This window comes from Dendrobates tinctorius, unplaced genomic scaffold (assembly GCF_039654945.1).
Source record: "Dendrobates tinctorius isolate UK_male_01 unplaced genomic scaffold, ASM3965494v1 ptg000037l, whole genome shotgun sequence".
Classification (NCBI taxonomy): Eukaryota; Metazoa; Chordata; class Amphibia; order Anura; family Dendrobatidae; genus Dendrobates; species Dendrobates tinctorius.
Genome location: NW_027361705.1, coordinates 30,623,958 through 30,636,372, shown reverse-complemented (window position 1 = coordinate 30,636,372; position 12,415 = coordinate 30,623,958). Strand labels below are relative to the sequence as shown.

General features: G+C 49.9%; 1 protein-coding gene across 2 annotated transcripts in view; it reads left to right on the top strand.

Annotated features, from left to right (window-relative positions):
• The window catches only part of MOB2 (MOB kinase activator 2), a 59,651-nt gene extending 47,749 nt beyond the window's left edge, over window positions 1-11,902 (top strand). For both annotated transcript variants that reach the window (XM_073574028.1, XM_073574027.1), the window contains exons 2-5: window positions 931-1,091; window positions 2,134-2,227; window positions 9,792-9,916; window positions 10,889-11,902. In XM_073574028.1, coding sequence (XP_073430129.1) covers window positions 931-1,091; window positions 2,134-2,227; window positions 9,792-9,916; window positions 10,889-11,181 — 673 coding nt within the window. In that variant the 3' untranslated portion in view covers window positions 11,182-11,902. The remainder of the gene's footprint in view (window positions 1-930; window positions 1,092-2,133; window positions 2,228-9,791; window positions 9,917-10,888) is intronic.
• Window positions 11,903-12,415: the final 513 nt, after the last annotated feature.

Below are 12,415 nucleotides of genomic sequence, written 5' to 3'. Positions count from 1 at the left end.
GAGCATTTGTGAGGACAGACCCTGATATTGGTCGTGAGGGCTGGGCTTACAATTCCCATTCTAGTTGCGTTCTTCTGCACCAGTTCCCCCAACCATGTGTTTGGGGATCTTGCTTTATGCACTTGGCAAATTCATGGGGAACAGAAAGTATCTTCCCCTAAGGGTATGTACCCACGATCCGGAGGTAGCAGCGACCAAAGCGCTGCCGTCTATTGATCACATGTGAATCCGCATGTGATCACTGAACCGTGCAGATTCACTGCGTCCAATACATGGTACAGATGAAATTTCTTTTGACTCGCGTCTCCGCAAGAGAAATTGACATTTTGCGGTCTGGAGAGACATGCCGCATGTCGGTCTAAGCAGGTGAGCCGCGGGCGTCTCTGGGCGCTTAGTGGGCATGGGATTTTTTAAAATCCCATCCACTGTGCTGTAACATCTGGATGCGTCCAAATGACAGTGATTACTGATCAGTAGAAAACACCGTGTGCACTACTGTAGTGGTGCCAAGTTAGGTTCCCAAACCATATATGATAAAATGAAAACCTGGCACTCAACTTAATGCTTGGTGAGGCAGTTTATTGTAGTACCAGAAAACGTTTCGGTCGATATAGACCTTCATCAGTTACGTGCTAGTATGTTTGAAAGTAGCTTGAAGGAGGGCGCTTTTTATGTTATTCACTGCTAACGCCAGTAATCAAATGGTCAGAAAGCTGCTGTAACGCAGGATAATCTTAATAGTTGAAAATATCAGCGCAGCCTGGTCCTCCTGGACGTGGTAAACACCACTTGTCTGACAAACCTGCCATGTTTGTGGAGGGGTCCATTATCCCCCTCTGATCTCTTCCAGAAACTTTTCCTGGATTTGTGTGGGGTCCCCTTTATTGCAGTTCATACTGTGATCAACATTTCCTACTTTGTTTCTTGCAGAAAATCAAAGACTAAGCCCAACGGTAAGAAGCCAGTTTCAGAAGAGAAGAAATTGTACCTGGAACCAGAATATACACGTGTCCGAGTCACAGACTTTGAATTCAAGCAACTAGTGACATTACCGCAGGAAATAGACCTTAACGAGTGGCTGGCAAGCAATAGTAAGTAGCCACTCGTAATGTGTGTGTATGGAAGACATAGGGGCAAGTGTCTCTAATAGCCCAGCCATGAACTTCTGGCCCGAAACTGCTTCTCTCTGCTGTAGATTTGGCAATCCCGGTGAGGAGGCACTTAGCCGTTTCCCTCAATAATATATAGTGCCACATCTCATCGATATGACAGAGTCTTCTGATTATGGGGTCTAATGGTAGGGTCCTTCATGTGAAAGGAGAGGAAATTAAGGAACCTCTGACCCTTTATTCTCACCTCTGAGGTCGCAATGTAACAACCCATACTAGTGATATGTCACATTATAGTTAGAACATGGAAATACTGGAGGTGATGCGCATCAATTTGCAGGACCCGGTCCATCAGCCACGTCGGTGATCTATGGATCTCTGAGATTCTTGAGAACCGCCTGCAACCTTCCAGCATCCGTGGCTCTTCTATTAATTAGCTGGTCTGACTCTACATCACATGTGTGTCTGGTCAGAACAATGAAGTAGCGCCAGGCCGGCTACTCAAAAGAAGAGCCAGCAAGTTAGGGGCAATTCTCATGGCTTCCGGCCAGCAGCCACAGATTAGTGACATGACCGATGGCCCGAGTCCGGTGAATATGTTTACACCAACTCGAGTAATTTCCCCATTACATTTCATGCATGTTGTGATTGCCTTTTAGTGGACTTTTAGGACATATATCAGAGATCGCCTTCTCTGAGGCAAAAGCAGGACATGGATGTTGAAATTCTGAAGTCTATTTATGTCGATACACTTTGCCTCATCGAAAAGCATTTGGCCTGTTATTTACCCAAAAATAGTCTCAAAATGTCCAGCTCACAGTTCAGAAGCCGGAAACATTTGGAAAGTTTGGTGCTGTGAAATCACTACAACGTAAAGTGGGTTTGTGCTCCTAGAAATAACATTTTCATTAGTCTAAAATTTACTGCCCCCTTGGTCATTGTGTTGAATTAAGGAAATTGTGCGAGAAGTCTGTTGAGTGCCGAACGTCACTTTATTCTGAGTTTTCCTGTGCGCTTCTTGCAGTTACCACATTCTTCAACCACATCAACCTTCAGTACAGCACCATCTCAGAGTTCTGCACGGGGGAGACTTGCCAGACCATGGCTGCCTGCAACACGTGAGTTTTCCACCATTTAGGAAAGGCTTTTCCACTACGTTAAGAAAATTAACTATCAGGAGTTAAATGGTGTACAATATAGTGCCGTCTTATGATCCGTATTAGGCTATGTGCACACGTTGCGGAATTCCCACGGAGATTTCCGCAGGAATTCCTGAATTCCATTCCACGAGAAATATGCAAGAAAATCGCGAGAAAATCGCATTTTAATTTCTGCCTATTTCCCGCTGAAAAGTTAGCGATTTGCAAGCGTAATTAGCTTGCAGAATGCTAGCGTTTTCCAAGCGATCTGTAGCATCGTTTGGAGAACTGATTGACAGGTTGGTCACACTCGTCAAACATAGTGTTTGACAAGTGTGACCAACTTTTTACTATTGAGGCTGCCTATGCTTATGTTAAAAATAATTTAAAAAAAAATCGTGTTTTTCTTACCTTCCGGCGTCCCGCGGTGCGTTCCCGATCATTGCGATGCTGCCGGCAGGTCCCGTTCCCAGTGATGCATTGCAACAATGACCTTTGATGACGTCACGGTCTCGTGAGATCGCTATGTTATCGCGAGACCGCGACGTCATCAAAGGTCATTATCGCAATGCATCACTGGGAACAGGACCTGCCGGGAGCATCGCTGAGGCCTGGTGACGCTGCGAGGGACATCGGAAGGTGAGAATATGCCGATTTTTTTATTTTAATTCTATTTTTTACCGGGATATGGTACCCAGAGCCTGGAGGAGAATCTCCTCTACTCCAGACCGTGGATACCATCCGCAAACGTTCTGCTTACTTTTCGCATGGTGGGCACATGCGGAAAGTAAGCAGAACAATGCATTACTATGTGGGTGGAATCGCCGCGATGCCGCAAAATTAATGAGCATGCTGCGTATTGTTCCACGATGCGATTCCGCCGCGGAAAAATCCACAGCATTGCAGAATCCCGTAGGATTGCATGGGATGTTTTTTTTCTCCTTCGTCTCATTGGGGGACACAGAGACTGTGGGTGTGTGCTTCTGCCGTCTGGAGGCTGACACTAAGTATACAAAAAAAGAGTTAGCTCCTCCTCCGCCGCATACACCCTCGCCCCCAGACCGGGCGTAACTCAGTTTTTTGCTTAGTGTCTATGGAGGCACACGCAGTCTGGATCTCCAGACTAGATTTTTTTTTTTTTTTTTTGCTTTCTTTTCTATGAAGATATGACAGGGGCGACGGATCCTATAGAGAGGGTCCGATCTCCCCAAATCATCAACGGGCGACCACGTGTGAGTAACCCTCCACGTGTTTCTCTGCCGCACCGAGGGACACATCTGGGACTTTTCCCCAGACTACCATTTTTCTTTTTTATTTTGTAAAGAGGCGGCAACGCATCCTGATAAGAGGATTCGTTTTCCCCATAACCTCATCGGGCGAGCACGTGTGAGCGACCCTCACGTTGTTCCTCTCCTGCAACGCGATTCATTGAGGCCCCTTCCTCCCCTAGGTTGTGAGTCCAGGGGTTGAGTTGGAGGCGCAGGTGAGCTGAGGGATCGATGTTTCGTCCCCATTCCAGAAGCCTCCCCCTCCCTGCCGGGGATGGAGTTGAGAGCACCCCAAGAGAGCCCCCACGGCGTACCTATGGGTGAGTGGAAGGCCCTGCTCACCTTTGGATAAATGGTAAGGTCCGCCTCTCTCCTGACACCGCAGGTACCCGGTGCTGCCCCCGGCGAGTAGCGCCGCACGCAATTTGTGGCTCTGCCCTTAGAGGGGCTTGCCCGCTCAGTGCGGAGTGCAGCCGGAAGCCCCGCCGGCGGCCGCGGCCCCCGCGGCATGAGGAAGTCCGTGGGTATCGCGCGAGGCTCCGCCCGCCGACTTCCGGTGGTAGCCGGAAGACCCGCCCACTAACTTCCGGTACGGCGCAGCCCAGGGGGTGGAGAGCGGGGGCGCACACAGTACCGGAGCGGAAACTCCAAATCCCCCTCCACCCTCGCATTTCCGCGGTCGTTTCGACAGGAGTGGAACGTGGCCTGTGGGTGAGTGCAACCCCGTTTCGAGAGCCGCACTGGTACTCAGGGAAGGGGTTACCCTCCTCCTCCTTCTGCCCTACCTTCAAGCTTGGGCAGTATGTCTGGCAAAGGGAAAGCTCACTCTTTCCTATACGCTGTTTGCGTTTCCTGTGGGGTCAGACTGCCAAAGGCGCAGGCGGGTAAATTTTGTGAAGCCTGCGAGTCGGAGCGCGCCCAGGAGCCTCCCACTGTTTCAGAGCCCAGAGGTCAGGACCCCCCGGAATGGGCGATATCTTTATCAGATTCTATGTTGTCCCTTACAAGGGCAATTGAATCCCTTCGAGGCCCGGGCAGGGACAAGGATGGTGGTTTGCCAGCGGAAGACAGCTCGTCCACGTCTCAGGACCCTCCGATCGTTAGAGGCCGCTCCAGTTCCAGACAAGCTCATGGTAAAAGAGCTCGTTCCCCGTCGGCCAGGCCCTCCGGGGCTTCGGCGGCGATTATTAGGGCATCTCGTTCCCCGTCGCTGAGCTCAGGGAGCGATCAGGATGAGGGTGAGGAGGAGGAGGCCTGGAATCTAGAAAGTCTGGGGTACCAAGACTCAGTGGACAGCCTCATTGAGGCAGTCAATCAGACATTAGAGATCGAGGACGATGTGTCCACGGTCTCAGGTCACAAGGTCTCCTTCAAGAAAACCAGGCGACCACATAGAAGCTTTGCCACGCATCCGGAGTTTGAGGATTTAGTCCAAAAACATAGAGAACACCCGGATAAGCATTTTACAATGCAAAAAGCGCTGCAAGCAAAGTATCCGTTTCCCCCTGAGCTCCATAAAGGATGGGTGGAGTCGCCAGTAGTGGACCCACCGGTATCACGTTTAGCATCAAGGTCGCTATTGTCGATACCCAGTGTTTCTTCCATCAAGGACCCAACTGATCGCCTCCTAGAGGGGCTTGCCCGCTCAGTGTATGAGGCAGCAGGGTCGGCTCTGGCTCCCTCCTTTGCGGCAACTCGGGTGGCTAAGGCCATGGTTTCATGGGCGGACACTCTGCATAAGGCCCTCCAAGACAGGGATCTGCCCGCGGAAGTCTTGGAAGTTGCAAATCAGATATCAGGAGCGAGTGAGTATCTCATCAGCGCCTCACTGGACGCGGCCGAGTGTTCGGCTGTGGCAGCAGCAAATGCGATCGCCATTAGGCGAGCATTATGGCTGAGGTTGTGGAAAGCGGATTCTATCTCTAAAAAATCCTTAACCTCATTGCCTTTCCAGGGCAATCGGTTGTTCGGTGAGAAGCTTGATAAGCTTATCTCAGAAGCCACAGGGGGGAGAAGTAGTTTCCTCCCGCAGCAGAGGAGTTGTCCGGCATTCAGGCAAACGCAGAGGCGTTTTCGGCCTTTTCGTAGCCCCTGGGGGGGGGACTTCGGCCAGGGCATCCTCCTCCGCAAACAATGGCCAGAGTAGGGAAAGGCAAACCTCTTACAGAGCCAATCCGCTGGGTAGAGGCCGAGGCCGTTTGCCCAGGGCGAGGGGGACCAGATCCCAAAAGCCTCCGGCAAAATGACTCGAGGCGCTTCGTACCTACGGACGACAGAGTGGGCGGACGCCTACTAGGGTTCAGCCACGTTTGGGTCGCAGTGGCACGCGACGCTTGGGTGGCGGAATTGATATCGTCCAGGTACAAGATAGTTTGTCGGACTCCCGCCACAGCGATTCTTCCGTTCCCAACTTTCCGGGACAGAATCGCAGGCGGAAGGGTTGTTACAGGCCATAATGACGCTTCAGCGCAAAGGGGTCATTGTCCCAGTGCCGCAAGGCGAAGAGACGCAGGGTTTTTACTCCAACCTGTTTTCGGTCCCCAAAAAAGACGGGACTGTGAGGCCGGTACTGGATTTAAAGATCCTGAACAGATTCATCAGGGTCAGGCGGTTCCGGATGGAGTCCCTCCGCTCGGTCATTGCAGCCATGGATCCGGGAAAATTCCTGGCCTCGATCGATGTGCAGGATGCATATCTACACATTCTGATATTTCCTCCACACCAGAAGTTCCTGCGTTTCGCGATCGGAGGGCGACATTTTCAATTTGTGGCTCTGCCCTTCGGCTTGGCCACTGCCCCCAGAGTCTTTACGAAGATAATGGCGGTGGTTATGGCCATCCTGCATGCACGGGGCATAACGGTACTACCGTACCTGGACGACCTTTTGGTAAAGGGTCCGTCGTTTCTAGCGTGCCAGAGGAATGTCAGTATCACTCTGGATACCCTGGCCCGTTTAGGCTGGTTGATCAATCGAAACAAGTCGTCCTTGGTTCCAGTCCAGAGAATCGTATTCCTGGGCATGGTTTTCGACACCTCCCGGGGGCTGGTGATCCTCCCTCAGGACAAGGCGCGAAGGATCAAGCAGGGGGTACGGAACCTTCTACAGCCAGGCACCAGATCCATCAGGTACGGCATGAGTGTGTTGGGCAGAATGGTGGCGGCGATGGAGGCAATCCCGTTTGCCCAGTTCCATCTCCGTCCCCTTCAGCATGTGCTCTTGTCAGCATGGGACCGGGGGCTGCTGTCTCTCAATCATCAGTGCAAGTTGCTTCCGCCGGTCCGGCGATCACTCCGATGGTGGACTCGCGACTCGTCTCTGCTCCAGGGGAAACCTTTTCCCCCGGAACAGTGGTTGGTGGTGTCGACCGATGCAAGCCTGCATGGTTGGGGAGCAGTTTTCCAGAGTCACACAGCCCAGGGGCGGTGGTCCATTCGGGAGGTAAATCTCCCGATCAACATTCTGGAGATACGGGCAATACGATTGGCCCTGCAACACTTTCAGCGGTTGCTGAGACACCGGCCGGTGCGCATTCAGTCGGACAATGCTACAGCAGTAGCATATGTCAACCATCAAGGGGGCACGCGCAGCCAGACAGCCATGCGCGAGGTTGGGCTGGTACTGCGTTGGGCAGAGAAGAACCACGTGGTAATTTCAGCGGTGCACATTCCGGGAGTCGAAAACTGGGCGGCAGATTTTCTCAGCCGACAGGGGGTCACGGCAGGGGAATGGTCCCTGCATCCCAAGGTCTTTCAACAGATCTGCCAACGATGGGGGACACCAGACGTGGACCTTATGGCATCCAGAGAGAACGCCAAAGTACAAAGGTTTGTCGCTCGATCCCTCGACCCGCAGGCAATCGCAGCAGACGCTCTGGTGCTTCCGTGGAGCCAGTTTCGTCTCCCGTACTTGTTTCCCCCGCTGCCGCTGCTTCCAAGAGTCATCAGAAAAATAAGGAGAGAGAAGGTTCCAGCAATTCTGGTGGCCCCAGACTGGCCCCGGCGGGCCTGGTATGCAGATCTGGTTCAACTAGTGGTGGACGTACCTTGGCGTCTCCCAGATCGGCCGGACTTACTGTCCCAGGGTCCGATCTGCCATCCGAACTTAGGGGCCCTGTGTTTGACGGTGTGGCCATTGAATCTTGGCTGTTAACACAGGCAGGATTCAGGCGCGATGTGGCGGCCACGATGGCGAGTGCCCGGAAGCCTTCCTCGGCGAGAGTATATCACCGGACTTGGGAAGTTTTTTTCCGTTGGTGTAGGGATCGCGGAGTGGCTCCTCTGGTTTTTTCGATCCCTAACGTACTGGCTTTTCTGCAGGCAGGGCTGGACGCAGGATTGGCTCCGAGTTCGCTCAGAACGCAAATCTCGGCCCTGTCGGTGCTTTTCCAACGAAAGGTCGCTTCCGTCTGGCAGGTTAGGACATTTATGCAGGGGGTCGCACATTTAGTACCCCCCTATAAGGCGCCGACGGAATCATGGGACATGAACTTGGTGCTCAGAGCCCTTCAGGAGGCTCCTTTCGAACCATTGCAAGAAGTCTCCTTACCTTACCTGTCCAGAAAGGTCGTTTTTCTGGTTGCGATAACGTCTATTAGGCGGGTTTCGGAATTGGCGGCCTTATCTTGTAAACCGCCGTTCCTAACCTTTTATAAAGATAAGGTAGTTTTAAGGCCAGCTCCTCCCTTCTTGCCGAAGGTTGTGTCTGCGTTCCATATCAACGAAGACATTGTTTTACCCTCGTTTTGCCCGGCACCGGTGCACAGGGTAGAAAAGGCATTGCACACCCTGGATCTGGTAAGAGCTCTTAGGAGGTATGTGACAAGGACAGCACCTTTCCGCCAGACAGACTCTCTATTCGTGATCCCAGAAGGGCGGCGGAAGGGGCTCGCTGCGTCCAAAGCGACTTTGGCCAGATGGGTTCGCCTGACGGTCCAAGAATCTTATGAAATCAGTGGCACGCCAGTTCCGGCAGGGATCAAGGCACACTCGGCTCGAGCAGTGGGTGCCTCATGGGCACTGCGACACCAAGCTTCAGCGGAACAGGTGTGCAAAGCAGCTACCTGGTCCAGCTTGCATACGTTTGTCAAACATTATAACGTACATACCCAGGCATCCTCGGATGCAAGCCTGGGAAGAAAGATTCTCCAGGCAGCAGTTGCGCACCTCTAATCAGGGGCGCAAATTAGCTTGGATTGGGTGAGCTAAGATCCCGCCCAGAGGACTGCTTTAGAACGTCCCACAGTCTCTGTGTCCCCCAATGAGACGAAGGAGAAACATGGATTTTTGTGAGTACTCACCGTAAAATCCTTTTCTCCGAGACGCTCATTGGGGGACACAGCACCCACCCTATTAGCCAGTTGGCATTTACTTATTTTTGAGTTATACAAATCCTTGTTTAGGGTGGCCCCTTTTTCAGACATATAATTTCTTGCCTGAGTTTAAGGCGCGTTCTCCTACTGCTTATGCACTAAACTGAGTTACGCCCGGTCTGGGGGCGAGGGTGTATGCGGCGGAGGAGGAGCTAACTCTTTTTTTGTATACTTAGTGTCAGCCTCCAGACGGCAGAAGCACACACCCACAGTCTCTGTGTCCCCCAATGAGCGTCTCGGAGAAAAGGATTTTACGGTGAGTACTCACAAAAATCCATGTTTTTTTTTTTTGAGTTTTCGTGGCAAAATCGCACGTTTAAAAACACCGCGAAAACGCAAAAAAGAAAACGCTACTTGTGAACACAACCTTATTCTCAGCGCTACTAATCTTTACTAACTAATTCCTGCATCAGTGATGTACTGTCCATATGCACGTGTGACCGCTGCAGCCAATCGCTCTCCTCAGCATTGCTGCCAACTTGTTTGACACTTGGCTGCGGTGGAAGGAAGTATAGGTAGTAAACAGTGTGGTGAAAACTTGTGCTCACAGGTTACTTTTTTTTTTTTATTTTACACCAATTCTTCTTAAGGGTCAATTTTCGTAAAATAGTCACTCCTTTTAGCACGCTTTGTTCTCATTCCCTTCTTATCCAGTTGTACGCCATTTGCATCCATCTCCTATACTGGGTCTGACGTATCCCAACATAGTGTCTTTTTTCTATATTTTTCACCTGGCTGTGTATTTTTACTTTAAATCTAATTCCCTTTGGTGTAGAAGAGGTCATGCAGCTGCGTATGAGCCTTGTGCGTGTATAGAGGGTCTCCCTGCCAGCTGTCCCACCTTTCTATAACCCCACCTGTGTGCTGATCATGCTAACCTGTGCATATTACGCTCTGCTTCTACAGACAGTACTACTGGTATGACGAGCGGGGAAAGAAGATAAAGTGCACAGCGCCTCAATATATTGATTTTGTCATGAGTTCTGTACAAAAATTGGTGACAGACGAGGACATCTTTCCCACCAAATACGGTGAGCGAAAACTTTCCAGCTTTTGTTATGAATGATGAAAGGTTCTATTTCTTTCTGCCTCTGCATAATGTGTGTGAACTACGCCACACTCATCCTAACCCCAATACAGAGGTATTCCTATCACAGACACTTATCTGCACACCACCTGGACCCACAACTCTGTCGACTTTAGGTGCTCCTCCTGGTGTGACATGGTCTGGTCATCACAGCCAGACACCAGACATTAATGGAGGGGTGACCGCACCTTCACGGAGTTACCGAGACACAAAAACATAGCCGTTTCCGTAATTTCTATAAAACCGCTTGTTCTATCTGACCCCTCTTTTCTGACTGTGAGGTGAGAAGTGCAAGTATCAAACTTATTTCTCATGTCCTTTAAAATATGGTGATACGGATAAACTCATGCGCATTATGTCGGAGCAAAGATCCCATCACAAGAGGCAATGGGAAGAAGAGGTTAATCCATTAAAAGGATTATTCAGTACTATGGAATTGATGATTAATCCATATGATAAGTCATCAGTATCATTGTTGGGGCCCAATATCTCCACCAATCAGATGTTAGCAAGTCTGACAGCTGTGGGGAGTACACAGTAGAACACCTTGACTCCATTCCCGGTGTAATTGACGTACTCCGGAGAGGAGGAATTCTAGTCCACTTATTGAAAGTAGCAATCTTAGAAGTCAAAAATGACTTCGGCTACATGGTCAAACCAGAACCTGCATTTGCAGACACATGTTTAAGGGGTTTTTCCCCTCATCATTGCAAAGCATGAGAACTAGTTGTCTAGGTGAGAGGCAATTGACAGGGGTTCTAAAGGGGTAAAGTTTCTGTTTGTGGAGGGACACCAAGGTTAACATGGGGAGATTTATCGGCAAATGTGGATATTGTACAATGTGATGTGTTTCTGCATTTCTTCTATATTCACTCTCTAATCCGCTGTTAATTTGTTTTTTTTATTCGTTGTACAGGCAGGGAATTCCCCAGCTCTTTCGATTCCTTGGTAAAAAAGATCTGCAGATATCTATTCCACGTTACTGCTCATATTTACTCAGCTCATTTCAAGGAGATTGTCGCTTTGGAACTACACGGACACTTAAACACTCTCTTTAGTCACTTCCTCCTCTTTATTCGGGAGTTTAACCTACTGGACACCAAGGAGACCGCCATTCTGGACGACCTGTCTGAGATGCTCTTCATGGAGGACAGCAGGGAGGCAGCAGGGGCTACAGGAGGGGCACAGAACCATGTAAAGGAGAGATGAGTTGTTCTCCACATCCCTTCCCCTAAATGTCCCTCTTTCTCTCCTACCACTGCCCCCCTCCCAGCGTGCCCTGACCCCCTATAAAGAGTTGGCTGACCTTCCGGCTCAAAGCACAGGGGAAATGGGGTTCTAGGAATTGCGCTGCCGGTTTTGGAGTAGGGGAGAATCATGCCTGTACCACCCCAGCCTGATGGGGAGCAGACCTCGCTCTTATCTTTAGTAGGATGTTGCACCAAGTATCACCTTATTTTTGTTTGTGTCTTGAAGGTTTTTTTTTTTCCTTTTTTGTTTTTTCCTCTTTTTTTTTTTTTCTATCTGTTATGATCTCCTTCTTTACGCTCTTCTTTACCTTCTTTTCTTCTGTTTCTTTTTATGGGTGGCACTACCGTTTCTGGCTAATGTCTATTATCCTATTGAGAGAAAATATTTGCATTTTTTTTTTTTTTGCCGTGGCTTTGGAAGAATGTTAGTGGCACCTAAGTGGGGTGAGACTAAAATGAGCTTTGCTGTCAGAGCATAGAAGAGGCCACCTGCAGTCCCTCGCTGTGGAATGAATCAAGGCTCCCACGTCACCGCCTGCCGTGGACATCTGCTCTTCCCCTCTCCCTCTTCAGGAGGAATGCTGGGTGCTCACCCACTGTTGGGGTGGAATGATATTGATGGCTTATTTTAGTTTATCTGTTAAATAATTATAATATTAATAATAAAACAGATTCTATCAGCCTGTTGGGTCAGTTTTTGTGTTGTCCAAGGTAGCACCGATAAATAGATGTCCAACCGCGGCCGATAACGCACATCTGCACCTACTTGAGAACACTGAAGTGACTATACGACCCTTCATTGTATCAAGGAGAGCATTATTAATGCTTTTACCATCCAGGTTCCTTGGAATTGTTCTAAACTCGATTATAGTCCTGTAATGACAGTGGCTATAGTATTCCCTGCATAGACATAAAATCTATATATATAATTGTCTTATCATGTCTGTCTGTAACTGAAATCCTGCGTCGCTGATTGGTCGTGGCAGTTAGGCCGTGACCAATCAGCATCAGTCGCTTAGTCGTCGCGGCAACATGGCCGCATCGCTTATTGTACAGGCACATTACAGCCGTTAAAGGCATCACTGCTGCGTCACTCATTACACAGGCACAGTCCTGTACATATACAATACATTAGGTAACAGCAGAACAGTGACTGCAGCTCTTGGTGTAACAGGAGTACATTAGGTAACAGC